Here is a 27,939-nt window from a genome sequence, read left to right as displayed (position 1 = left end):
TCCCTGCAGCCAGCCTGGCTGAAACCAGACTACTCAGGGAACCTAGGGCCACAGGGAACTATGACTTCTCAGCCAGGCAGCTTGCTCCACGTTGGAAGCCTCCAGAGGCAGGGCTTGCTCACAGGAGGTGGAAACCCTGCTCCCCTCTAACTTCAGCCATGGCTCCAGAAAAATCTATCAAAGACAGCCATGCAACGCTGGAGGTCTGGACTCCTCCCTCCTCCCTAGTGCCCCGTGTACTCTCTAAGCTGAACACCCTCAGCTCTCCAATGTCCAGGCCGTGACCCTTCCCTGACGCCTCCCTGGGTCAGGCCCTAGTGGGTTCCTCCCAGTGTGAGGCCCAGATCAGAGCTCTGCACCCTGGGCAGGCTGTGACAGTGAGACACTTTGGAGAGGGACAGAGCCACTCTGACCCACATGTCAGACCCTGGACTCTGTGAAGGCCCTTGCATATAGAGGGAGAAACTGAGGTTCCCAGTGGCTAAGTGACTCACATCACGACTAAAACAATATTAGCTTCTCTGCACAGCAGCTATGAATCAAGAGGCCCAGCAAAAGGCAAAAGTTAAATTTAACTGATTTCAGCACCAGGGGGAATTTTCACCCCTCTGGTGTGTGAATCCCTATTTTTGTGACGCCAGGAAACAGAAACAACTGATTACGCATTCCCGGCTGTCTGTCCGGCAAGCACTGCTCCTCCAAAAAGGGCAACCAGAGCTCCTTTTCAGTTACACAAATTACACGCAATTTCCCATTCGTGAAGCTCTGTTCTGAAGCCCAGTCTTGAATAAGTTAAGAGATTCATCAAATCCCTTGAGCACCTGTAGACCCACCCATCCACCCCTTCGCCATCTCTGGAAACAAGCTTAGCCTCCCTGAGTTGGGTTTGGGGTGGCGTGGGAGGTCCACAGAGTGTGGCTCATCATAAATGGGGCTATGTTCCCTGGGAGTGAGAAGGAGGCAGGAATCCAGGCTTCCAGGCTACGCCCAGATCAAGATCCAGATCTTTGTTCTTATATCTTCCTTGCCTGGCTGCACAAGGCTGGGAGAAATCCACTCTCCTGGGCTCATCCACCATTCTGCCTCCCAGGTCCTTAGAGAAGTCCAAACTGTCAAGCACCCTCCAGTTCCCAGCCCCCCAGCATCCCCCATCCATGTCCGGCTGCAGCGGTTGATCCAGCCCCGGTGTCTAGTAACGAATGCCAGTGCAGTAGTTGTCTGGGTGCAGGCATCTCCCCCACAAGGAGCCTGGGAAAACACAGAGCGAGTCTGGAGGTGGAGGCTGAGAGTCTGCGTGGTCCACCGCCCTCCCTGCACCACAGACAGGGCCACCCTGTGAGAGGCTCTGCCATGGAGCATTTCAGGCCCCTCTGTCCGCCTATCCTCTGCACGTGGCACAGTTCAGTACTCAGTGAGGACCTACTGTGAGCCCCGGCCCTGCGCCAGACATTGGGAACCAAGAGATGAAGATGGGGAGGGGAAAGGCTGCCCCCAAGAAGTTCACAATCTGATATGGAAGACTGTCTGTAGAACAAATTATTTTTCACGACACTTAATTAAAAAAAAAACAGAGACTGGGTATTGCTTTTTTGCCCAGGCAAGAGTGTAGTGGCATGATCATAGCTCACTGCAGCCTTGAATTCCTAGGCTTGAGTTATCCTCCCGCTTTAGCCTCTTAAGTACCCAGGACTACAGGAGGGTGCCACCACACTCGGCTTTCTTTATAATTTTTTGTAGAGATGAGGTCTCACTATGTTCCTCAAGCTGGCCTCAAACCCCTGGCTTAAAGCCATCCTCCTACGTCGGCTTTAAGCCATCCTCTTGCTCCACCATGGAGCAAACATAAGTCATTCAGTGTGCCTGAATTCCTGAACCGGAGAAATAATGAAATAATACAGGCTATTACTGTTTTAAGCCACTAAATTTTGGGGGGGATTTGTCACCCAGTAATAAATAACTAACACAATCCCCATCTCATAACCCAGTTCCCTGTCTTATCAACTCCTCTAGGTTGGAGGGCTGTCCTGCTCATGGCGAGGTCAGGTAGCTCTGGTCTGCAAGCTGGGGAGTTTCCAACACTGTACTTGTTCCTGCAGCTCCTCAGGGAATTCTGAGGGACAGATGGTTCCAAGTGACACTGAGAATCAGGAAGCTCCTTGGATTCCTCTCTGGGTAGGGGATTTCCCTGGGACCTTGGCCTCTCATGCCTGGACAAAGTGTCCATCTGCAGATCCTTCCATCCCTTCCCAACTCCCTCCATCCCTCTGATCATTGAGCAGACTTCTAATGAAGAATGTGAAATGTTAGGCATAGGGAAAAAAAGAAGTCCAGGTTCTGTCCTCAAGGAGCTCACAGCTCAGCTGGAGAGACAAACATTTATAAACACACCCCCACATCTGCAAAACCCTAAGAGAAGGACAGGCAGAGCGGAATGGGACACAGGGCTGTGCACACGCTGTGCTGAATTAAACAAGGGGAAGTGATAGAAAGGCTTTCTAGGGCCCTGCTTTAGCAGCCCCCTAGTAGCAGGCAGGAAAGGCTTCCTGAAGGAGGTGGCATTTAAGCTGGGTCTCAAAGAATGGGTAGCACTTGATCTAGGAAGAATGGGATGTTTTAGGTGGTAGGAACAGTGTAAGAAAATATGGGAATGCAGGAAAGCCCAGGAATGCCAAGTCATCAGGGCATTCAACTTGGGGAGTGGGAGGAGACAGGGCAGGACTAACAACAAAGAATACTTAGTTAGCACTTACTGTGTGCCAGGCACAGCTCTGATCACTTTTCAATCTTTCAATCCACACAGCAACCCCGTGAAAGCAGTCCTATTACTACCTTGATCATGCAGATGAGGAAACCGAGGCTCAGGGAAGCAACAGTGGCTCTAACTAGCAGAGAATGTGCTCCTCAATATTCAGGAAAGCAAGCTCAAGCCCAGAGAAGTTAAGTGACTGGTCCAAGGTCTCCAAAGCTGTTCTGAGCACCTTGAGGGCCTGAAGCCAGGCTCCTACGGCACACTGAGCCATGCTGGCTTTCAGGTGTGTGGTTAGGTTTGCAGTTAGGTTTGCACCAGTGCACAGGGCTGCTTTTCTGGCCACCTCTTCCCGTTGCATCTGCTCACAAGCAGTGTAGCCTGCTCCGGCCACAAGGAATGACTCAGCACTCCCCAAGCCCACACACTTTCCCACCTCCCGCTTTTGCACGCCCAGTTTCCTCTGCAGCGGCGCTCTCCCCCACGTCTCCGGCTGTCCAACGCCCTCTCCTCCTTCAGCAGCCAGCTCCACCGCACCTGCCATAGCACCTGCCCTGGGGCTTCCTTGACCCGGGGCTGAGTGAGGGGCCCTCGCCTGGGCCCCCACCCCTCTTTCATCACACCTGCCACAGCTTGTGCCCACCGCCCCTAGTGGCTGCAAGCTTGGGCTCCACCCCAGCACCCCACACATTCAGCACCAGACTCAGAGGAGGTCCTCAGTCAATGCAAGTGGAATGCAACAGATCCTCTACAAGGTCAGGCTCCTGCGTGCCCTGTCACTCTCATTCTCTTCAACCTGACTCCCTACCCACCACACTCCAGCCCCACTGCTCTGTTTTCTGTTCCATGAATATGCCAGGTTCCTTCCTATCACAAGCTGCTTTCCTCTATTTGCTATTCCATTCACTGACATGGAATGCACTTCACCCAGTAGTCTCTTTCTCACCCTTCAGGTCTCAGCTTGAATATCACCTCCTCCAAGAGACCTTTTCTGACTACCCCAAGGCAGTCACTATATATCTCATCACCCTGTTTCCTTCTGTTATAGCCAAGTTTCCTTACTACAGTCTTATCTGAAGGGACAGACTGCCTGAGTTAAAATCCTGGTCCTACTACTTATTAGCTGTGAGTCCTTGGGCAAGTTACATAGCTTTTCTGTGCCTCAGTTCTGTTATCTATAAAATGAGGGTGATAAGGTACCTACAGCATAGAGCAGTTATAAAAATTAAATGAGTTCATGCAGAAAAATACAAAGAACAGTGTCTGGCACATGGCAGGCCCTCCATATACAACCTTAATAATATTATTTTTATTGTCTACTTGCTTCTTGCCTGTCTTCCTCCTAGAATGTAAGCTCCAGAATAATGCAAACCATGTCTATTCTGTTCGGCACTGTATCCCCAGTGTGCCTGCCAAAATCCAGGTACAGAGTAAGTTGCCTATAATATTTGTTGGGTGGATGGGTGGATGGGTGGATGGGTGGATGGGTGGATGGGTGGATGGGTGGATGGGTGGATGGATGGATGGATGGATGGATAGGTGAATTGATGGGTGAAAGGATGGATGGCTGGATGGATGGGTGAATTGATGGGTTAAAGGATGGATAGATGGATGGATAGGTGAATGGGTAGATGGATAGATGGATGGATGAATAGATGCATGGATGGATGAACAGAAGGACAGATGGATGGACGGATGGATGGATAGGTGAATGGGTAGGTAGACGGATGGATGGATGCATGGATGGATGGATGGATGGATGGATGAATTGATGGGTGAAAGGATGGATGGATAGATGGATGGATGGATGGATGGATGGATGGATGGATGGATGGAGCAATAAAGTAATGATGTGTATGGGCCACCACTCACCTCTGGTGGTCATATAGTTCTACACTCTTCTTTCCCATCCCAAATAACAGTTAATAACAGACTGGCAAGTCTCGCCTACAACAGACTATATTCAGTGATGTATAAAATCTGCTAGGGCAAAGAGTGAATAACTGGCCAGGAGCCCAGGAAAGACTTAACTGAGGACAAAGGCAGTCTTAGAGGACAAAAGATAATTTTTCAGTGGGAAATGGAGGCTTGACAGAGAATGGATGAGGGGTCATCTGGTTAAGGGAACAGCGAGAGCAGGGCTCTGAGGCCCCAAGGTACAGGGCACATGTGGAAAAGCAAGGTGTCTGGCAGGGCTATGCTGTGGAGCAAGCAGGAGGAGCAGGAGATAACACTGGACAGGCAGGTTGGCTGGCATCAATGGCCCCAAAAGCTGGGCTAGGGAGTCAGTGGTGAGCCCTGAAGCTTTCAAATACACGGTGGTGGCATTGGGCTGCCCTTTAGAGACCCACCATGGGGCCATGCCAGGTCAGGCCAGCAGTGAAAGGCTATGCTATCACCCAGGAGAAAGTCCAGGAGGCCTGACCCGGGCAATGTAGAAAGCACATTGTCCAAGGAATCATTCCTGCAAAAGACTGAGGGCCAACCAAAGACACCTCCCCCGAACAGAAAGTGGCTTGGACCTTACCTGCACCAGATTCCAGCCTTGGAGAGACTCTGCAATGATGGACGTGACGGATGGACAGACGCCTCCAAACACCATCAAGTGATTCGGCCCGTATTTTATTGCATCGTAGAAGGCTTTCAACCCTTTTGCATTGTCGCACTGGGAAGCAACACACAGAAAGCAAGGTCCAAATTAGAAATGGCTTTTCCCCAGAGGCACGAGCCCAACAAACACCCACTATCCTGTCTCTGTTCCCACTAAATGCCCTCCAAATCTAGGACCTCTCTCCAGCATCCCAGCTATCTCCCTTTAGAGCACACTTAGGAAAAGCCCCCATAATGCCTCCCCCTGGGATCTCTCTTTTTCATGGCCATTTATATTTTAAGGACGATCCCACACTCATTAAAATGGCTATCATTAAAAAACACATACACACAGAAAACAACAAGTGTTGGCAAGGGTGTAGAGAAACTGGAACTGCTGTGCCCTATTAGTGGGAATGTTGGGTGCAGCTGCTGTGGAACAGTATAGTGGTTCCTTAAGAAGTTAAACATAGAATTGCCATATGCATTTCCACCTCTAGATGTATACCCAAAACAACTGAAGGCAGGGACTTGAAGAGATAGTTGTACACCCATGTTCACACACTCATGTTCCTATCATTCACAATAGCCAAAAGATGGGAACAACACAAATGCCCATCAACAGGTGACTGGATAAACAAACTGTGGTGTATCCATGCAATGGAATATTTTCAGCCTGGAAAGGGAAGGAAATTCGGACACATGCTACATGGATGAACCTTGAGGACATTGTACTAAGTAGAATAAGCCATACAAAAAGACAACTATTCTATGATCCCTCTCATATGAGGTTGTCTAGAGTAGTTAATTAAATTCATAGAGAAAGAAAGTAGAATGGTGGTTGCCAGGGGCTGGGGGTTGACTGGGTGATAGCTGGGTTTCATAGGCTGGGAGGAGGAAGGAAGGGGACTTCACTGTTTAACGGGTTCAGAGTTTCAGTGGGGATGATGGCAGTGTGTTGGAGGTGGATGGTGGTGACGGTAGCTCAACAATGTAAATGTACTTAATGCCACTGAACCATACACATAAAAATGGTTAAAATGGTAAATTTTAGGTTATGTGTATTTTTACTACAATTGTTTAAAAGAAAATGATGAGGAGTATCAACCTAAAGAGAATATTCATTCAACAAACACTTGCCAAGCACTACTCTGTGTTCAGTCCAGGGCTGGACATTGAGGAAACATAAAAATTGGACACAGCCCCTGTCAAGGAGCTCCCATATTAGAGAGCAAAGTTGGTCAGGAAAACAGTTCATGGCGACTCAGCCTGGGGGTGGAAAGAGGAGAGGGGCCCACAGCGAGTGTCAGGATTCAGTTCTGGCTCACTCAGCCTTTCCATCCCCACCTCCCTTGTCAAGCCTGTGGCCATCTCTCCCCTGGACAAAGGCTCTGGCTTCTACTGGGCATCTTACCTCCCCATGGGCAAGTTCAACCCCTCCACCATCTAGCAGTTTGAGGGTCCTTTGTCAAACATAAATGAATTCTTCTCACTCTTCCTGCTTTCTGTGCACTTAAAACCCAAATTCCTATCAGAATATAACTCTCGAAAGGTTAAAAACATAATTCTCATGAACATTGATAGTGAACACATGTCAAAGTTTTATTGAACTCATTAATAAGGGGATCTGCAGGATGACAAAGTGGATTCAAAGAGAATTTAAGAAACAGGAATTTTTACAGTGACTGAAAAAAGTAAGGAATAAGATTGCCAAATTAGATACAAAACTGGTTGATGTCCTACAGAGTGATAAAACCACAACCTTTAGGGATAGAAAAGAAAATCACTGACAACCAGAATATCTTATCTCTTTCTTTCCAATGTCTAGGTCTTAACTGACTGGGCAAAGTTCTATTCCTCCAGTCAGATGACCCTTAGGCAGAATTGTTAGAAAATGCTCTAAGTGCCGGGCGCGGTGGCTCACACCTGTAATCTCAGTACTTTGGGAGGCTGAGGTGGGTGGATCAGGAGGTCAGGAGATCGAGACCATCCTGGTCAACATGGTGAAACCCCATCTCTACTAAAAATACAAAAAATTAGCTGGGCAGAGTGGCGCGTGCCTGTAATCCCAGCTACTCAGGAGGCTGAGGCAGGAGAATTGCCTGAACCCAGGAGGCGGAGGTTGCGGTGAGCCGAGATTGCACCATTGCACTCCAGCCTGGGTAGCAAGAGCGAAACTCCCCTCAAAAAAAAAAAAAGAAAAAGAAAAAAGAAAAGAAAGAAAATGCTCTAAGTATTAGGGTAAATACTCACATAATCACATCTTTGTATTATGTACAGGTTTGCGGTGATTTTCTCAACACTCCTTATCACAATGGAAGCCGTTCATTCCAGCAGCTGCCTCTCACTCTGGCCTAAGCTCCCTTTTCTCTACCCTTTGCTCACCAAGTGCAGCCCTACCAACCTCCTTCCAGTTCCCTGAAATCAAAGGCACTTTCCTTCTCACCTCTGGGCCTTTGCATTTGCTGTTTTCTTTGCTGGGAACACAATTTTCTTGGGTCTCAGCATGGTTCACTCTTTTTCCCATCAATCAGGTCACCCTACCCAAAATATTTCCCACCCCACTCACTTGCTGACATGCCACCCTATTTAATGCCCTAACACAGTTCCTAAAATTATCTGAAATCATCTTGCCTACTTTTTGTTCACTTGTAGATTGACTGATTTCCTCAACCAGAATGAAAGCCCCAGGTGGGCAAGGATCTTGTCATCGTTTTCACTGCTGTATCCCCAGATCTTGGACAGGGGCCTCAGTAAAGATTCAGTAAGATCTGTTGGGGCTGGGTGCGGTGGCTCACGCCTGTGATCCCAGCACTTTGGGAGGCCAAGGCAGGCATTTCACTTGAGGCCAGGAGTTTGAGAACTACCTGGCCAACATGGTGAAACCCTGTCTCTATTAAAAACACAAAAATCAGCCAGGCATGGTGGCCCACACCTATAATCCTGGCTGCTCAGGAGGCTGAGGCAGGAGAATTGCTTGAACCTGGGAGGTGGAGGTTGTAGTGAGCTGAGATCATTCCACTGCACTCCAGCCTGGGTGACAGAGCAAGACTCCATCTCAAAAAAAAAAAAAGATTCTTTGGACACTCTCCCTTCATCTGCTTTCCTCTGCCTTTTCTACTTCCACATCTCTCCTTATTTTTGTCTTTCTCTGCAATCTACGTCCTCCTCATTCTTTCTGCTTGTCCTCCATCCACCCCTTAAGTGACCACAATATGGGATCAGAGTGTACTAATATTTCTTGCTCCCTCTTCATTTATTTGAGAAACCCCCCTGGACTGTGATCCATGCCTATGCCAACAGGACAGAGAACCAAGTCCAACATGGTTCCTGGTCTCGGGGAGCACACCGATGGTGGAGGCAGTGAGGCTGGGGCATGTGGTCACCTCGCATGGGGGATGGTAGTCGGTGCTGCGGGACAGAGGCAGATCCAGGCTGTGGGCACTGCAGGGAAAGCCAGGGAGGGCTCCGGAAGAGGGAACACTTGAACACAGGAATTGTAGGCGGAGGAGCAGCACGAATACAGGCAAGGAGGTGGAAAAGTGAGACGGGAACAGAAACGACCCAGCTCGCTTCAACAGTGAGTGACAAGGATGAGGTGGCCTGGGCGAAGGCTTAGGGATACCAGGCTAGGGAGTTTAAATACTACAGATTTTTGGTAAATATTCAATTAAAAAATTTTAGTTTAATTTTAAAACTGGCCAAGTTAATTTATTTTGCCAAGAAAGAAAGAGAGAAAGAAAGGAGAGAAAGAAGGAAGACAGGGAGGGAGGGAAGATTAAGTTCGAACTGCTTCTGGGGCCCTCTATTAATTATCCCTGTTCCTTGATTGAAAGCAACACTTCTCACCCCCCAGCAGGGCACGAGTAGATATAATAGAGTAGTTCATGTTTTAATTGTCTCTACCATGATTTTACTTTTTGGAATCTACCGTGATTTACTGAATCATTTCTAGTTTTAATATATTTCTGTAATGACTTTGGCTTGTTTTCTAATCTGTAGCTAATGACAATGATAATACAGTAGCACAGGATTTATAATCAAAGTTGCATTAAACGATATTAGCAACAATGAATTTATTAATACTTGTTTGCTCAGCAAACACTTTCTGAATATCTAGTCCACAAAAGAGTCTGTATTAGTAATGATGTCTTGGCTTCTCACAAATATACAACACTGGAATATGTCAACTAAAATATCTGAAACTATTTGACAGTCGGTATTGGAGTTGGAGAATCTTCCAATGTTTCCGAATGTTTATCTGACTGAATTTTCACCAGACAGGGTGTGGTAGGCAAAGGTTTGGCCCCATTGACCTTCACTCCTTGGAATTACCCCCATGAATATTTTATGTTACATGGCAAAATGGACTTTGCAGATGTCATGAAGGTTACTAATCAGTGGACCTTAAACTATTGTACAGGTAAGCCCAATATAGTCACACAAGTCCTTACAAAGAGAGACCTTTCTCTACCTAATAGCTGATGGGAGATCAGAGATTGGAAGCATGAGATGGATTTGATATGCCATTGTTGGTTTGAAGATGAAGAGGGCCACATGTCAAGAAAGCAGGGACTTCTGTCTTATAATTGCAAGAAACTGAATTCTGCCAATAACCTGAATGAGCATGGAAGCAAATCCTCTCTGAGTTGAGCCTCCAGATACAAACTCAGACAAGGTGACACCTTGATTTTGGTCATATGAAGCCCTGAGCAAGAGACCCAGGGGAGCCACACTGTGCCCAGACTTCTGGCATAGAACTGTCAGGCAATAAATAGGTATGGCTTACACCACCAATTCTGTGGTGATCAGTTACAGCAGCATAGAAAGCAAATACACTCAGGTAAAATGAGAAAAATAAAAACGACACAATGAGGTTTTCCTTAAAGTTAATTCCATTTGAAAAACTATCCTTAATTTACAGATAAGGTCCTTTGTAGTTTAATGGTGTTAAAACATTTATCTGTTATAAAAGGATAGAAATGAGAGAGGTTTTGTTTTCAATGTCCTGACATAACAAAATAGAAAAAATTTCCACCCTATATAAGTTTCTGTTCCCCGGCCCTCCCCTTCTTGGTGTGTGAAATCCCAACATCTAGGCATTGCTAATCTAGCCCCACACTCTCATTTTCAGAAGCAGAGCCTGAGGACTAGAGAGGAGAAGGGATTTGCCCTCTTTCTTGCCAGGATTAGGAGAGGGATTTCTGGATTCCCAGTTTTTCAGCGTTCAAATAGTCTAGAGAACTCAACTCAACAGGAGAAGAGAAGGTTAAAGCTAACAGCATTCTAGAAAAGACCATTTCCCCCAGAACAACGCCACAAGCCCAGGTCTCCTCCAGATCAGAGCTCTTGGCTTGAAGCAAGAGAAACAACCTACTGGCACCAAGCATGCTTCAGTGGCTCTCCTAAAGGGAGCAAAGATGCAGTGAATAACAAAATAAATCACATGGATGTATCTGTCCCATATTCGATGCTATTTTCCCTTATCCTAATTTCTAATGCTGTATCTTCTTACCTGATATGATTCATGTCCCAAATAGATGGACTTTCCAGTTCACCAAAGGTGAATTTTGGGGGTGGATCAGCTTAGAGCTTTTTCAACTCAGCCCTTCAGGGGCCTAGAGCCCAGCAGAGAGGGCAGTGAAAGGAGCACTGAGCGCCTCACCTTCACTTCAACCAGCAGCTCCTCTTCCACCTGCTTCATCTACAGCATCACAGCTCCACAGAACACTTAATTTAAAAGAGGGTTTCATTGCTAGCAGCAAAAATGTTTGAAGACCACCAAGGGGATGACCCTGGAGGTCCTTGCCAGAGTATAATTTTTGTCTCTGGCCTCAGGGAGGGTGGGTGAGTGTCTTACAAACAAGGTGTTTTAGCACACACACTATAGGTTACTCCCTGCAAGTCAATCCACTGCACACGAATGTACCTGATGATCCAGTCACCAAATCACTGGGGAATGTCTCTAAGTTTTAGTTTCCTGAAGGACTCCTCGCAGACACATTGCCACAGTCATTTCACAGGATTTGTCCTTCCAGCTCAGGTGAAAGTCAATGTTGTGCGTATTTCACATTTTCCCTTCTTCTCGAATGCTGCCCTTGGAGATGTTCCCCTAAAGGGCTGTTTATTACCCTCCTCCTCTTGTGGACCAGCCCCAGCCTCAGCCAGGGAAATGCCGGAAGCTTTCTGATACCCCATTTAAGGTGTTTGTCTGACAGCTTTTAGTGAGCTGTTTACCGGGCAAAACCATCATTCTGAGAAGTTATTGACGACAAGTGGTCTTTCAGTGATTTGGTTTTTGATGAATTGCTCGCAGAGCCACTCTAAGGGGCATCTATGTCCCGGAAGAAAGCTATGGGCTTTATCATGTTCTCCTGTTCCCCCTACCTTCCCCACCGGAAACCCCACTCACTTCTAGAGGATATTCTGACTGGTTGGCATGGCCACAACCTGATCGGCAGACAGGAAGTAATTCATCACAGTTCAGACTCTCGTGCAATAGCTCGAAGCTTCATGATGGCCATAGCCTCTGTCTTCAGTCTTGCCTCCTGGAGATTGGCTCTAGCATACAGTAGGTGCTTAATAAGTACAGCCTTCCCTCCCTCCCTCTTCTCTCAGGTATTTGTCATTACCTTCCTTTGACTCCTCATCTACTGTAGTTCATGGTCACTACCTCCCAACTCCTGTCTGCTGTTCCATTGCCAAGGGCTTCTCCTTACCTATAAGGACTTGTCACAGAGAAATCATCACTGGCACATATAGGCTCTTAAAATTCAGCCCTTAAAAATGGGAACAGATCCAAAAGCCATGAAAATCAATTTTCAAATGAAAAAGTGAGGCTTCAGATGAAATCCATTTTCATTTAAATCTCATTTTTAAAGAATTAAAATACTTTTTTGATTTAAAAATTTCAAAGAAAATGTTGCTGAGAGTTAAAACGTAAAAATGCCAAGAAAATGTCAGAGTTAATAACAACTCATCTGAAACTGGGAATTACTCCATGCAGAATTTCAGAATGGAAAGAGAATCTAAAAGCTAATGTGTCCAACCTGCCCCCGGTTAGAGAGTCCCCTCTGGGCCTCCCGCCCAGGAGCACTGAGTATCTGCTCACGTCTGTCCCTCCAGTGGCAGGGGTCTCACTCTCTCACTAGGGAACTAATTTGTCCTCTGCCAGCTCTGCTTCTTAGAAAATTCTTCCTATCATTGGCCTGGAAATCAGATAGCTAAGCTCCGCAGAGTGACTCCAAGAGATGTCTTCAGGCTAAACTACCCTTAGCTCTTCCAATCATCCCCACAGAGGATGGTTTTACAGCCTGCTTGTCTAAGAGTCATTTCATGAGTAGCCTTTGGAGGACAGATTTTTTTGGGGCATGTAGCACCTAGAATGGTACCCCAAATACCTCCATGTGCCCTGCCCAGAAAAGCAACACTGGCTAACATATACCATGCCCTCACTATGTGTTAAGCACAGTACTAAGAACTTGATGTAAGGGATCTTAATCTTGCCTCACAATATTATTAAAAGGTATAGACCGAGTATCCCTAATTTGAAAATCTGAAATCCAAAATGCTCCAAATCCAAAACTTTTTGAGCACAAATATGACGCTCAATAAAAATATTCACTGGAGCATTTTAGATTTTGAATATTTGGATTTGGGATGTTCAATTTGTAAATATAATGCAGCTATTTCAAAATCTGAAAAAAACTAAAATCTGAAACATTTCTAGTCCCAAGTATTTTGGATAAGGGTACTGTACTGTTATTTGCCTTTTACAGATAAAGAATTTGAGGCTCAGAAATAATAACTTGCCCAATTTCAGGTAATGTAACTTCAGAGCTGTTCAGAGTGTAACTGTTTTAAGTAAGAATGTGCTATGAAATATTTCACTTATAGAAAAGAATATTCCATATACAATAACTTAATAAGGTATGAAAAATAGTAATGTGAACACACAGTACATCTAACATCACAGTTATGTTGAAGACCTCTGTGCCCATACCTGCACCAAGCCCTCCTTCACCCAGAGGAAGCCCCAGGCCTGAATTTTGCATTTATCTTTCTTTTCTTTTTCTTTCTGTTTTTTTTTTTTTTCTTGAGACAGAGTCTCACTCTGTCACCAAGGTGGGAGTGCAATGGCATGATCTTGGCTCACTGCAACTTCTGCTTCCCAGGTTCAAGCAATTCTCCTACCTCAGCTCCTGAGTAGCTGGCGCCACAGACACATGCCACTGCACCTGGCTAATTTTTGTATTTTTAGTAGAGATGAAGTTGCGCCATGTTGTCCAGGCTGGTCTTGAACTCCTGACCTCAAGTGATCCACCCTCCTTAGACTCCCAAAGTGTTGGGATTACAGGCATGAGCCACTGCGCTGGCCCCTTCTTTGCTTTTCTTTACAGTTTTACATGTACATGTTTCTTAAATACTGTGTCATTTAATTTCACTTGCTTTTGAACATACATATAAGTAGAATTGTGTTTATACCTTTCACCTGAAACTTGCCCTTATGGCTTCACATTATGTTTGTGAGATTTTTGCTGCTGAATGTAGCTGTGGTTCATTCATTTTCATAGCCATGTAGTATGCCATTGTGTGACTATGCCACCATTGGTTTGTTCATTCCTCCGCCAAGGGACCCTTGGCTGTTTCTGGCATTTCGTTTGGTTGCTGCTGTGAGCAAGATAGTCAAATATTTCCGTAAGTGCCTCCTGGCACACATATGAAGAGTTTCTCTAAGGGTATAAACCTGGAAATTGAATTGTTGACTCACAGCGTTTGCTGCATGTTCTCAAAGTGGTTTGATCCATTTACACTCCCACCAGCAGTGTTTTAGAGATCTCACTGCTCCATATCCTTGCCAGCTTTAAGTTTTGCCAGTCTTGTGGGTATTTGATACCACATTTCAATTTGTATGTTCCTGATTACTAAAGAGGTTAAGCCATCTTTTCAAATGCTTATAGCCTGTGTTTCCTTTTGGACTGGTGACTTTGCCCATTTTTCTACTGGGTTGTTTGTCTTTTCCTTATTGATTTGTTCAGAGCACTCCCAGCCACAATGCCAAATGATCGTGAATGAAATGATCACCTCCCGCATTCTGAGTATTGACTTCTGTTAATGCGGCTTCAGACTGCAACCCTTCTATGTGGCTCCTACATCATACAGAGCTTGCTGTCAGTAAAAACTACTAAATCAGCGCCTATTATCTTGGGTAGCAAAACACCGGCAATCCTTCTTTGGTGCCCAGGGGAGAAAGAACCTACTTGATAAAATCCAGCCAACCAAAAGATGAATCAAAAATATAGATCTCAGGAATGGAAGAGGACTTGTGGTTAAAAAAAAGAGTGATAGTGAGAGCCAGACCCATTTAACATGAAACAACTGGCAATGTGAAGATAATAATGGAACATAAAATGCAGGAGGCAGAGGAGGGAAGAGAAATTGTAAGATTGTTAATTTCCTCTTCTTCCATAGAAGGGCTTTAATCGATACCAACTAAAATTGAAAACTGGAGTTTAAAAGCCAGGATTTTAACCTCGCTGCTTTTCATAATCTTTTATTACCCTTGAAGAGACATTTTGGAATCAAATATTTTCTGTAGCAAAGGCAAAATTGTTTAATGGCGAGCAATTCCTCCTATTTTACCTTTCCTCATTTTCTTCTGTTATGTGCAAATAAATAAAATTTAACAACAATCTAAAGTAGGATGTAATAAGGATCTCATTTGATAAAATTATTTATTTATAATATATGCATAGAGAGATGTCTGGAATGAAAATCATCGAATGTTAAGATTATAAGATTTGAGTTTTTTTTTTTTTTTTACTTTCTTCTTTTACTTAAATTTTAAAAAAACAGATTACTTTTATAAAGACAGAAAGTCATTTTTAAACTGGTAAGCTTTCTACACCCAAGATGCTTTCTCAATCACTGAAGTTTCCCTCTTTCTGTTCATCTGTGGGTGACTTTCTGAACCGAAGAACAGACTTTAACATTTATCATTGCTAAATCATGTCAAAATTAGCCCAGCACCAGGGCCAACTGAATTAAACATACACTATATTGTTTTGCCAATGCAACTAATTCATTGAAACATATTCGATCATCTGCTACATATTAGGAGCTGTCTGGGAAACAGTAAGTTCATGTGACCTACAAAAATTCTTTGAACAGAACAGGTACCCAATAAACATTTACTGAAGTGTTAAATTTAGAAACAAGAATAGTAATAATAGTAACACGGTGAGCCCTTACATAGCATTAATCTGTGCCAGGCACTATTCTAATTGCTTTTTATACACTAACTCACTCAATCCTCCCCAAAACTCTATATGTCCCATTATTATCCACATTTTAATAGATGAAAAAACTGAGGATTAGAGAGGTGAGTAATTTGCCCCAAGTTGCACACAGTGAGTGAGGGGCAGAGTTGGGAGTCAAACCCATGGAGTCAGATTCCAGAGTCCATGCTCCATCATGTCCATGTTCTGTTCTTCTTCTTGGGCACATGGTGAGACTATATTTTCCAGCCCCTCTTACAAAAACTTGGTATGACCACCAAGTTTTGGGCAATGGAATATGAACCAAGATGATATGTGCCATGCCCAGGTTGGCCTATAAAACCATTCCACAGGCATTCTGTGCTCTCTTTCCATCCATAGTGTGAATAGGGAAAAGTCCAAGGACCTGGAAGAGGAAGAAACCCCCTAGATCCCAAATCCCTGTGGCAATCCTGGAAGGGGACACCACTATGTCAAAAGAGAAACCATCCCAAGGAGGACAGCCTCAGGAGCTGACAGCCTCCAGGTGCAATGTCTTTGGATATGCCTCAGAGGAGGCCCCCTCTTCCCAGACCCCTCCAACCAAGGACTGAGCATGGCAGAGGAACAAGGGCTCCTCATTTCTGGCCATTGCAAGACTCGACTACAGGTGATCTCTGAGCCCACTGGTCCAGCTGGAACTTTCTAAGAGCAGCACTGCTGCCAGGGACTCTTTCTACCTAAGCCTACTTCCTTCCCTGCTCCCTTTACTGGTGTCGGACCAACCGCACAGTCTGAAGGCTCACCCTGCCCATCTCTCTTCATATCCTTTCACAGGCATTTCCCCAGCTTCCCTCTAACTCTGAGCATCTGCTTCCCAGAGGACCAACCAACACATCCCTTCAAGCTGCACTTAACAATGACATAAGCAAGAAATAACTTTCACGTATGAAATTTCTGGGCTATAGAGGTGTAGTCACTACAGTGAGGCTGCATCAACTAACAAACATCCTTAAATGCCTGCTGTAAGCATTTTGAAGCGTAAAGAATCAGCACACCTGGGGAACTATTAAAGAAGGGTAAAGAAAGTTGAGAAAGACAACAAAAGATTATGGGAAAGGATACAAAGTGTATATGCCTTACATTTTAAAAAGTGTTCTCCTATCATTCAAGACACTTACGTCAAACCAGAATTTAAGGGATATAGCCAGATACAACTAAGGTGTGCTGAGGTTGGCTGTCTTGTCTTGTCTTGTCTTGTCTTGTCTTGTCTTGTCTTGTCTTGTCTTGTCTTTCTTTCTTTCCTTCCTTCCTTTCTTTTCTTTTCTTTTTTTCTTTTCTGTTCTTTTGACAGGATCTCACTCTGTTACTCAGGCTACAGTGCAGTCGTGCCATCACGGCTCCCAGCAGCCTCAACCTCCTGGGCTCAAGTGATCCTCCCACCTCAGCCTCTGGAGTACCTGGGACCACACATGCACACCCCCACCACCACACTGATTTTTTATTTATTGTAGAGATATGTCTCACTATGTGGCCTAAACCAGTCTTGAACGCCTGGTCTTGAACTCCCAGGCTCAAGCAATCCTCCCACCTTGGCCTTCCAAAGTGCTAGGATTACAGGCATGAGCCATCAAGCCTGGGTGAGCTAGTCTGTCTTATTCCCCTCTGTCTCCCTTTGCCTATCAAAGAGTTTGGCCCCAAACAGGTGTTTAATACATGCTAGCTGGACTAAATTACTGCTGCCCTGGCAGATACAATCACTGCTGGTGGGTAGAGCCTGAAATAAAAGTAGTCATATCCATAGCTCTGTCCCAAACAGCTTATTAACTCCAGCCATCTTGAGTTTTTCACACCCCTTCCCCGGGGTGATGGACAGACCATCTGCTTCTAAAAGTCTCCAGAGAGCCAGGCTGTCCATCCTAAATACTGAGAAAAAGTGGCATTTCTGTATTCTCCCTGAAGCTGTCACTCTGAATTCTTGGCCGGCTGCAGACTGTGTTATTTGAGGATGATGGAGCCATAGCACACATCTCTCCTCTGCACTGTTAAAGCCAATTACCCAATTTACAAAATGTTTCTCGAAGACTGTTAGATACAAACTGCGTTTCCTAATTAGCTGTCAGTAAGCCTCCCCACATATGCAGGTGTGACATTTTTAAAAGTCAGGGTCACAAACACAAAGTATACTCAGGTTGCCGATCAGGAGGGGGCTGCTCTTTTCTGCAGGTTTGTGCAAATATCACATGTTGGCAGCCCTTCTCTGGGGGTGGGAGCTGGATCGACCTCTTAAGAGAAACCAAAGTCCAGCTGTGTGCCACCAAGCCATCACCACTCTTTTCCATTCCACGTTTGTGGGGCAGGTTGGCGCAACACTGACTGGGGGCCTGAGCTAGGTACGGGGAGATGAGATGGGGAAGACTGGGTCCGGGCTTTCATGGGATTTGTAATCTGGAGTGGGTGAGAGACACGGAAATAATTTAGCAACATGTGGCAAGTGGTATAATGGAGGGTTAGACCTGGCGTTAGACAATGTTCCTTCATCCCACAAACGCCCACATGGTGATGAAGAATCAGGTCTCATGGTAGATGCTGAGGACGCATAAAAGGTGACGTACAGTCTTGGCCATTAGGAGCTCTCCATTCAGGAAGGAAGAGAAGATTCAAACAAAAAGCCATAATACAGGGCAGGACAGAAGTGGGAACGATGGCAGGGACATAAGTCATGCAAAAAAGGAAGGAATATTCAAGTCACACGAGATATTCTGCTGAGACTTCATGGAGGAGGTGGCATTCGAGCTGAGCCTTATGAGAGGAGCAAGAGACTGAGGTGGTGGGAGGGCACACCAGGCTGACTTACCAGCACGAGCGAAGGCCTGGAAATAGGAAGGTGCAAGGCGCCTGGGAGAAAAGGTGTATCCTGTTCACTAGCAGGGGCACAGGATGGAGAAGGGATGGGTGCGGTCAGACTGGCTTGAGCCAGCGCCTCGGGGAACACTGAACACAGGCAGGTGTGGTTTTCTTTCCTTCAGGCAGTGAGAAGTCACTGCGGCACTTTCACCAGGGGAGTGCCGAGAGGGAAGAGGCACTTGCTTTACACAGATGCTTCTGGCAGCTGGGGCAGAGGAGGAAGGCCCGATGGGGAGGAAGGAGGCTGGGGAGAGGTGGATGCACTGGTCCAGGTGTGAAGTGCTGGTGGATGGCTTGGCAAGCAACCTGGCATAGCACCCCTGGGAAATTCATTAGCTAAAGGCCTATGAGGCATGGGTTTGACCAATTCATGACATCAACAAGACTTGTTCGGATGGGTCAATCTCAGTAGTCTGCTTCATGGGAGGTCAGTGATGGGGAAGACCGATGAGGAAGGAGATAGAAGAAAGAATAAACCAGCTATGTCAGGCACAGGATGTGAGCTTCAGACCGGCCACTGCCTCGTTCTGTGACCCCACCTCATCTGTGCTCCACTTAAAAACAACAATGTTGAGTTAGCAAATTTGTCATCCAGCAGAGTTAGCAAAACAAAGCAGGGTATGCTTTGACAACAAACAACCCCTAAGTTTCAATGGGTTACAAAAGTTGACACATCCTAGACACGTAGGAGCCCAAGCTAATGGAACAACCGCCATCTTGAATGTAGCCAGTTGCCAAAGGGGAAGGAAAATGGAAACTCTGGAGAGGCTCAGCCAGCAATTAAATTGACCTCATTGACTGGACACGGCCCATGAGACAGACATGGCCCCACCCAAGTACAAGGGGCACAAAGAGCAACCTACTAAGGGAGGAGAGAAGCAGGTACCAGGGCGCCTGCTACGGCCTCCACAGGTCATCTCTCAGACCCCTGCCAGCCTACCAGTCAGTGTTTTTGTCTGCACTCAAGGCCAGATTTCGGTTCAGTTTATACATATCCTGCTAGCATTTACTTAATACTGACCTATGTGCCAGGAACTAAGCTAAATTCTTTATATGCGTTAGCTCACTTACTATATGTAACATATCTCATTTAATATTTGCAATGACCCCATGGGGTGGATACCATTTTTTTTTTTTTTTCTTGTAGATGGAGTTTCGCTCTTGCCACCCAGGCTGGAGTGCAATGGCACGACCCCGGCTCACCGCAACCTCCGCCTCCTGGATTCAGGCAATTCTCCCGTCTCAGCTTCCCGAGTAGCTGGGACTACAGGCATGTGCCACCATGCCCAGCTAATTTTCTTTTTTGCATTTTTAGTAGAGATGGAGTTTCACCATGTTGACCAGGATGGCCTCGATCTCCTGACCTCGTGATCCACCTGCCTCGGCCTCCCAAAGTGCTGGGACCACAGGCGTGAGCCACCGTGCCCGGCTGGATACCATTATTAACATTCATTTAACAGAGGAAGAAAGACAGTTTCCGGGAGTTGAACTGACAAGTTCAAGATCACACGACTGGTAAGCCATGAAGCCTGCACTCAAACCCAGGCTATTATACTCCAAACCTTATGCTCGTAGGAATAAGGCCATCTCCTTAGAGCTGGCCAAAGAGAGGGTAAAAGGCCTTGGAGAACAGTGAGAAGCCTGCAGGAGAGTTGTAGAAATGATTCTTTCACCAAGGAATAGACTTTATTCCTGAGAATCCATGAGGAAAGGCAAAGAGCCAGGAAAAGAGGATACGTCTTAGATCAGCAAGTCCAGTAGCTCTCCGGGTTAGAGCACTAAAAGGGGGAATGGGAGATGTGAGGGGTAAGACTGGAAAGGGAGGCTGGGGCAGCCTCTGGTAGGCCCTGAGCGCCAGCATAAGGAGGCTGCCCCTTATTCTCCAGTCCCTAGGGAGTTTCCCTTTGTTTTGTTTTACCATTGTATTTTATTTATTTATTTATTTATTTTTGGAGACAGGGTCTCACTCTGTTTCCCAGGTTGGAGTGCAGTGAGTGGCACAATCACGGCTCGTTTGATCTCTGGGCTCAAGCGATCCTCCCACCTAGGCCTCCTAAAGCTCTGGGATTACAGGCGTGAGCCACCACGCCTGGACATTCTAATTATTTTTAAGAGTACAATTCAGTGGCATTAAGTGCACTCACCATGTTGTGTAACCATCACCACTATCTATTTCCAGAATGTTTTCATCATCCCAGACAGAAAAGCTCTGCACCCATTAAACCCTGGAGCTTCTTAAGAGTGCTTCAATCTGATCATGACATCACCAGAGCTGAGGACAGGGAAGATGACCCTGGCAGCCACTTGAAGGGCGTCATTCGAGTAAGAAGGGGCAGGGCGTGGGGAGGGGTGAGAGACCAGTGCAGGTGGTCCAAGGGTGACAGCAGGAGCAGGGGGAAGGGGTCAGATCAGGAACAAGAGGAAGAGTGACCTCTGGGAGAGAGGGGAGTCCCAGTTTTCCTCATGGGCCATGTGAGTCTGGGCCACCAGGACCCCCTGAGGTAGAGAAGCCAGGAGGGGGTGCTGAAGACAGGAGGGGGTGCTGGGTCCAGGGACACCGCTGAGTCCAGCACTGGGCACAAGGCTGGCAAGGCACTGGCCAGCTGCCCATGCTACCGGCTTTCCCTGGGGAACCATGTCCCCTAATCTGACAGTCCTTCCTGGGAGATGGGCCAGAGCTATCTCGACAGCTCCCCCATGTGCAAACAGCCGTTGGGTGCCTGCTCAGAGATGAAGCGTGGCTGCAGGGTGAGTCCTTACCCATCACTGTGTCCACACTCATTCCTCAGGTGCCCGTCCTCCGTCTGCAGCGACTCAGCTGGAGTTAATTATGTGCCTCACTTGTCCTCCAGCTGGGGACACAGTGGTCACTCCCCTATCTGACAGATGAGGGCTGGGCTGCTGTCACACATCACTGTGACCAGGGACTCTACTCAAGGGCTCCAATTTTCCATGCCTGGCACAAATCCTTCCACCTCGCTGCAGCACAACCTGCTGCAGGCACCTGTTTTCAGGGCGACTTCCCTGACACCCCAACATCACAGGTCTGATCCCCCAGGTGCAGTGTGACCCACACTTGGAGGTTGTAAGGGGGTTCTGGGGTCCAGGCTGAACCAGCAGCCTTGGGCATAGCTGTGTTCCCATCTCAACATCCTGCTCCCAGGTCCCAGCTCCTCCACGTCTGAGGTCCTAACGCACCTTCCCAGTCTAGAGCCCCAGGACTCAATGCTGGCCCGCCTCCCATCCCATGGCTGAGAGCCTGCAAGGGGTCCCCAAGCCCATCACCATGCTGCCCACACAGAGGGTAGCGCCTGGTGCTGCCTCTGGATTCATGGAAGATTGTGAGGTCTCTCCCTGCCTAGAAAAGGAGGCAAAGCGGTTTCAGCTTAGAACCCTGCTAGACAGACAGACCAGCAAACAGAGACCACCAAGTGCTTGGAGGGGAGGGGAGAAGCTCCAGGAGAGGAATTCACTGGAGGGGGAGGGCCCAGAGAAGGTTCACGTGCCTCGTGAGGCGGCAGTTTGGGACCAGCGCATTTAGGAGCATAACCCACTCTGGGGAAGCCTCTTGGCAGGACCTCTTGACCAGGTGGCTGAAAAATTTGAAGAGCAGCAGCCTTTGGAAGGCCAGAGGGAGGTACAGACCTGCACAGGGCAGGAAGTTATGCTGGGAAGGCCTGACCATGGCACTCAAGGGCGCCACATGGGGCAGAAGCCAGAGCCCTTTGCTAACTATGAATGCTGAATGTATTCAGTTTGATGCGCTAGGCGTTTACTGAGGATCTGCTTCAGGCCGAGATCTGCCAGGCACTCGGCAAGCAAGAAGAAACAGTTCAGAGCCCTGCTCCAGGGAGGTCCCATGCTAGCGGGGACGAGACGGGTACAGTCACAGCATAGGATGGTGTCTTGTGTGCTTGGGCTTCTATCACAAAATACCACAAACTGGACAGATTAGAAGCAACAGAAATTTATTTTCCACCGTTCTGGAGGCCAGAAAGTTCGAGATCAAGGCACCGGCAGATTTGGTGTCTAGTGAAGGCTGGTTTCCTGGTTTATGGACCGTGCCTTCTGCCTGTGTACTCACATGGCGGGAGGGGAGAACAAGCTCCCTTGCACCTCTTTGATAAGACAAAATCCCTTCATGAGGCCTCCACCCTCAGGACCTAATCACCTCTCTTCCCAAAGGCCCTACCTCCTAATATCATTACTTTAGGGGTTAGAATTTCAACATATGACTCTGGGGGGAAGTAAACATTTAGACTGCAGCAGATGGGAAGGCATACCATGAAAGGGGCAGCAGAGAATGTGGGACCCAGAGCTGGCCACCAAATGCAGAGCCAGGAATCAGGGATGCATTGCTGCAGGGGCGGACTGCTTGGCGCTTGTGCTGCATCTTGATGCATAAGGAGAAGTCAGCCAAACGGACGGGGAGAAGGAGGGTGGCCTATTGTGAGCAGGGTGCCCAGGTTCCAACCACAAGGCATTCCCTGCTCAGACACAGGGAAAAGTAAGGCCACGTGCAGCCCCCGCTGCCCCTTCCCCAGAACTCTGCTCCATAAACACCTGTCACAGCCTCCTGGGCCCTTTCTCAGGTCCAAAGGCAAAGGAAACGTTGCCTTCACAAATCCTGCAGACAGGACAGAAGGACTTTTTGGGGTTTATTCGCTTTCATGTAGAAAAAAATATTATTATTTTTTTCCTGAATAGCAGCCTTGCTGTGAAATTGTTACTTGGTTTTCTTATTAGGTTTAACAGACCCTTCCCGAAACTTGAAAACTATTTGAACCCCGTTTTTCTTGCAATTAAGAAAAACTAGCAGGAGAAAAAAAGCAGACACAGAAGGACAAATACTGTATGATTTCACCTATACGAGGTACCCAAGGTAGTCAAGTTCATGGAGACAGGAAGGAGAACCGTGGTTGCTGGGGGTGGGGGACAGGGGACTGGGGAGCTAGTGTTTAATGAGTTTGAAGTTTCAGTTTGGGATGATCAGCAAGTTCTGGGGATAGATGGTGGTGATGGTCATACAATGTAAATGTACTTAATGCTGCTGAACTGTATATTTTAAAAATGATTAAAATTATCAATTTATGTTGTATATATTTTATCACAATTAAAAAAACAATCAGGAAGGTGATACTTTCCTCAAGACAAGTCTCAAGGCCTCTCTGAAACTCAGTTTTCTCATCTGTAAAATGGGGGAGAAATCCATTCCTCCTTATACTGTTGTTGTGGTTTTTCTGCGATAGGGCCTTACTCTGTTGCCCAGGCTGGAGTGCAGTGGCACCATCTCGGCTCACTGCAGCCTTGACCTCCCAGGGCTCCAGAGATCCTCCCACCTCAGCCTCTCAAGTAGCTGAGACTGTAGGTGTGCACCACCACACCCAGCTACTTTTTTGTAAGTTTCAGTAGAGATAGGGTTTTGCCACGTTGCCCAAGCTGGTCTCGAACTCCTGACTTCAGGTGACCTGCCCACCTCAGCCTCTCAAAGTGCTGGGATTACAGGCATAAGCCACTGTTGCCAGTCCATTCCTCCCTATTCTTTGAGCTTGGTAGGGAGAGAGTATCCATGCCTTTGTTCTCTGCCAGGTCACGAAAGCATTTTCCAAATGATACTTTACAAAAAAAAAAAAAAAAAACTAATGAGAAATCAAAATGGAACTAAAAATGATGTACAAAAGCACAAAATGGCCCCAAGTCTGGAGGGCCAATTCCTGGACTGACAGGAGGCTAGAGGTTGTATTGATAAGGAAATAAGTCACATGAGAGAAGGAGGTTGCCCAGAGTACACAGCAGTGGAGCTGAGCTGATCTGGGTCTCCTCCCCTAGCCCTAAGCCCTCTTTCCCCAGCCACAGGCCCCCAAACTCCTAAGAGAGTGTGTACTTCTGCCATGACACCTGCGTCCCGTCCCCTTTGCTTGGTCAAGTCCATGCATCTTGCTTTCTTCTGGAAGTCTTTGCCAGGTGAGATGCCCCTTCCATGGGCTGAGCCAGCACCCTCTGTTGGGGAAGGCCGCTGGAGCCCCTTGCTCTCTCCTATATCTCTGTAGCTTTATGATCAAGGGTCTGGCTCTGGAGCCAGGTGTCTGACTTCAAGTATCCCTCTTACTAGCTAAAGGACCTTGAGCAGACTTTTAGCTTCAGTTTCCTCCCCCATAAATAAGGATGATAATAATGTTTATGTTATACAGTTATGATGAAGGTCAGATGAATTCATTCTTCAAAGGGCTAGGAAGAGTGCTGGTGCTGGTGAATGCTTGGGAGATGTTAGCTCTCCGTGTCCTGCCTCAGGACCCCTGCGCCTGCACGCACTGAGTGCTTGTAACTGTTTGCTGAATTTTCCCAATGGGGGAAGTAAAGGAGGTACAGCGCAGCCTTGGGGGTGGGGGCCCTGGCTTATGGGTTCCCTTCTCAGGCTGCACATTTATACAGCTATAAAGGACCAGGACCATGTCCGCCCTGTCTGGTCCCTCCTGAGGAAATGGTAGGGGGATCTCCTCAAAGCCCTGCTCCCCATTTTATTCCTATAACAGCCTGGCCTGGCCCAGCCCTGCCATGGAAGGAACGGGCGATGTGGTCACAACGGGACCATATGGGGACCTGCCCCTTGCTATTTCTCACTATTTTGGGCCAATCTGTTGACATGACAACCAGGCTTTTAGACTCTGCCGCCCATGGCTCTGTTTCCATCCTTGTGCTTGTGTTCTGCGAAACAGAGCCTTCATCCACCAGCTGCCTCCGTGGTTGGAAGGGCAGAGTCACAGATTCTGCAAGACCCCCTCCCCTTAACAGCTACAGCAAGCAGCAGACGAGACCTCCTACCAGCATCCCTGCTCCCAATATGCATGGGAACTGGCAGCTCCACTCCCTGAAGCCTGCAAGCCTTAGGGGAGCACAGAGGGAGGCGGGGCGACCACCTCGAAGCTTTCCATGAAACCCCAGGGCTAACTCTCTTTCCCCAGCCAGGAGCTGATAAGGCCCACCCTCATGCTGTGCTCAATCTCCAGATACTCATATTTTAGGAAATATCAGTTCAAGAAGGGATCACAGGGGTTGTCTGGGCCAAGCACTGCATTGTGAACCCAAGTGACGCAACTTATCTGAGATCTACAGACCCCCTACCCCTGTCAGTCCAGGCTTCGGGACACCCCACCAAGATTCCATACATGTTACTCTAAAACAGATGGCAAAGAATGTGCTGTATTCTCCTGCACAACAGAGCACACAGAATTTTATTCTTATGCTGGGAACTCTGCAATCACAGACAACTTGCCAGGGACAACATGCATGGGCTGAGTGTCCACTAGGGTGGCAATATCAGCAGCCATAAATAATAATAATAATAATAATAATAGCACTCAACTCCTGAAGCTCGCTATGCAGCAAGCAAAATCCTACACACTTCACGAGCGTCATCTCATGAAGCTGCATGTCCACAGCACCCACCGTTTTACAGAGTTGGAAACAGAAGCTCAAAGAGTTTACATAACCAACTCCAGGACACACAGACAGCAGGAGGGAAGCTGGGCTTGAGGCCAGCCTGTCTGTGCACTCACCCACAACTTCATGAAGGTTGGAGGTGGGGGGCTCAAGGATGAAGTGGCCGCAAGCATCACTGCCTTCCTGGAGTCCCCAGAGCCGCCTGGGATGAGGGCACAGCAAGGAAACTTCCAGCAGTGCATTCAGAGCAATAAGAAAAAAATGAAAACATGCTGGGAAGGGGAAGGGTAGATGATGGGGAAGAACAGGGAAGAGAGTATTCACTTATAAGTAAGTTCTTTTTATTTTATTTTATTTATTTATTTTTGGAGACAGTATCACTCTGTTGCCCAGGCTGGAGTACAGTGGTACAATCTCGACTCACTGTAACCTCCGCCTCCCGGGTTCAAGCGATTCTCCTGCCTCAGCCTTCGAAGTAGCTGGGATTACAGGCATGCACCACCACAACCAGCTCAGTTTTTGTATTTTTAATAGAGATGGGGTTTCACCATGTTGCCCAGGCTGGTCTTGAACTCCTGAGCTCAGTCTATCCACTGGCCTTGGTCTTCCAAAGTGCTAGGATTACAGGTGTGAGCTACCACACCCAGCCTACTTATAAGTAAGTTCTAAGAGCCGTTCTCTGAGCTAGGCTTATTCAATGACAACATCTACCTGAAAAACGTCTTTCTTAGAAGAGGCCAGTGACTAGGACTAAGGAGGCCAGAGAGACATCCTGGAGGAGGAGGCTTTTGAAAAGGAAGGACAGGACTGTCTTCATTTTCCACAGCTCAAGAAGTACATCACCTACTCTACAGGTAGAAAGTATGAAATATTCATATGCCACACCCTCTGCATCCTCCACACTCTCTAGAAACAGGGTGAACACAAAACTACACAATATCTATTGTTAATACCGTTCATAATGTAAGAAAACAAAGGAATTTTGCTAGGAGGCTGGCGGGTGCAGTCAGCTGAAATAAATAAATTAAAATTCAGCATTGTGGTCTCTGTGTACATTTGTTTTGATTATTGTTTACTGAAAAACTAAAATTTCACACAGGGAAGAAGAAAAAAAAATCCCCAAACGTGCATAACCAGTGTCTGTACGACAGATCTAACTTGGGGCAGATGGGGTGGGACTTTCGCCTTCAGTGGCCACGGCAGCACCCAGCCAGGGGCGCACACACAGTGGATCAAGCGTCTGGAATGGGCTTCCACATGGCTGGCAGATGCATCGATCTAAAAGCTCATCCAGGGAGTGTGAATCCAGCTACCTAGGAGGCAGTGTCACACAGCAACCCAGCCTCCAAGCCCGCCCACAGGCCACGTGGGATGGACAGAAGTTTCCCTGTTCCATCACAGTATACCACATGTCCTCTATGTGGGTTTCACTCTGTCTTTTATTAACAAGCCTGCTGTGAACATAAACGGCTCCCCTGCCCCCTACCCCTTCATCTCCCTGGAGTGGACCTACCTGAAAGCAAGAACCATGCCTGCGCCATCTTTCTTGGGCCTGGCACTGAGCTCAGGCTGACCAGGAGACAAGACAGGCACCCCCAGCTGCTGCATCTGTGGGGAGTGGTGGAGAAGACCTCACTCCTGGGTGGGATCTTTGGTGGCCTTGAAGGTGAGGATTCCAACCTAAGAGTTTCCAATTCAGTTCCTCAAGAGGCCTCTTGAAGAAAGACTGACATGTTGCGACCCTACTGGGCAGGGCTCTGGGTCCCCATTACCATTTAACCACAAGGGTTTCCTTCTGGAGATTTTATATGTGGGCTTCTAGCAAATTTTGTTAGAGTGGAGGGTTCTGTCACCAAGCAGGACAATGAACACCAGGAGACTGGAGCAGCCCCCTGGGGGCCTTGCCATAGCAGCCGGGCCTCACTCCATCACCTTGGGTCCTCTCAACCTAGGACCTGCCATGGACACACTAGGTCTGTTTATTTAGCAAATGAATAGAGA

The 27,939-nt window shown here is 47.2% G+C and overlaps 1 protein-coding gene across 1 annotated transcript in view; it reads right to left on the bottom strand.

Moving 5' to 3' along the window:
- Positions 1-27,939, bottom strand: part of GABBR2 (gamma-aminobutyric acid type B receptor subunit 2) — a 425,235-nt gene that overhangs the window by 288,763 nt on the left and 108,533 nt on the right. Inside the window, exon 2 of the mRNA XM_012475766.3 lies at positions 5,274-5,411. Within this exon, the coding sequence (XP_012331189.2) occupies positions 5,274-5,411 (138 nt within the window). The remainder of the gene's footprint in view (positions 1-5,273; positions 5,412-27,939) is intronic.

Source organism: Aotus nancymaae, unplaced genomic scaffold (genome assembly GCF_030222135.1).
Source record: "Aotus nancymaae isolate 86718 unplaced genomic scaffold, 86718_ANA_hifiasm-v0.15.2.pri h1tg000003l, whole genome shotgun sequence".
Taxonomy (NCBI): domain Eukaryota; kingdom Metazoa; phylum Chordata; class Mammalia; order Primates; family Aotidae; genus Aotus; species Aotus nancymaae.
Note: the sequence above shows the minus strand (reverse complement) of the source record. Positions and strands in the feature narration are given on the sequence as shown.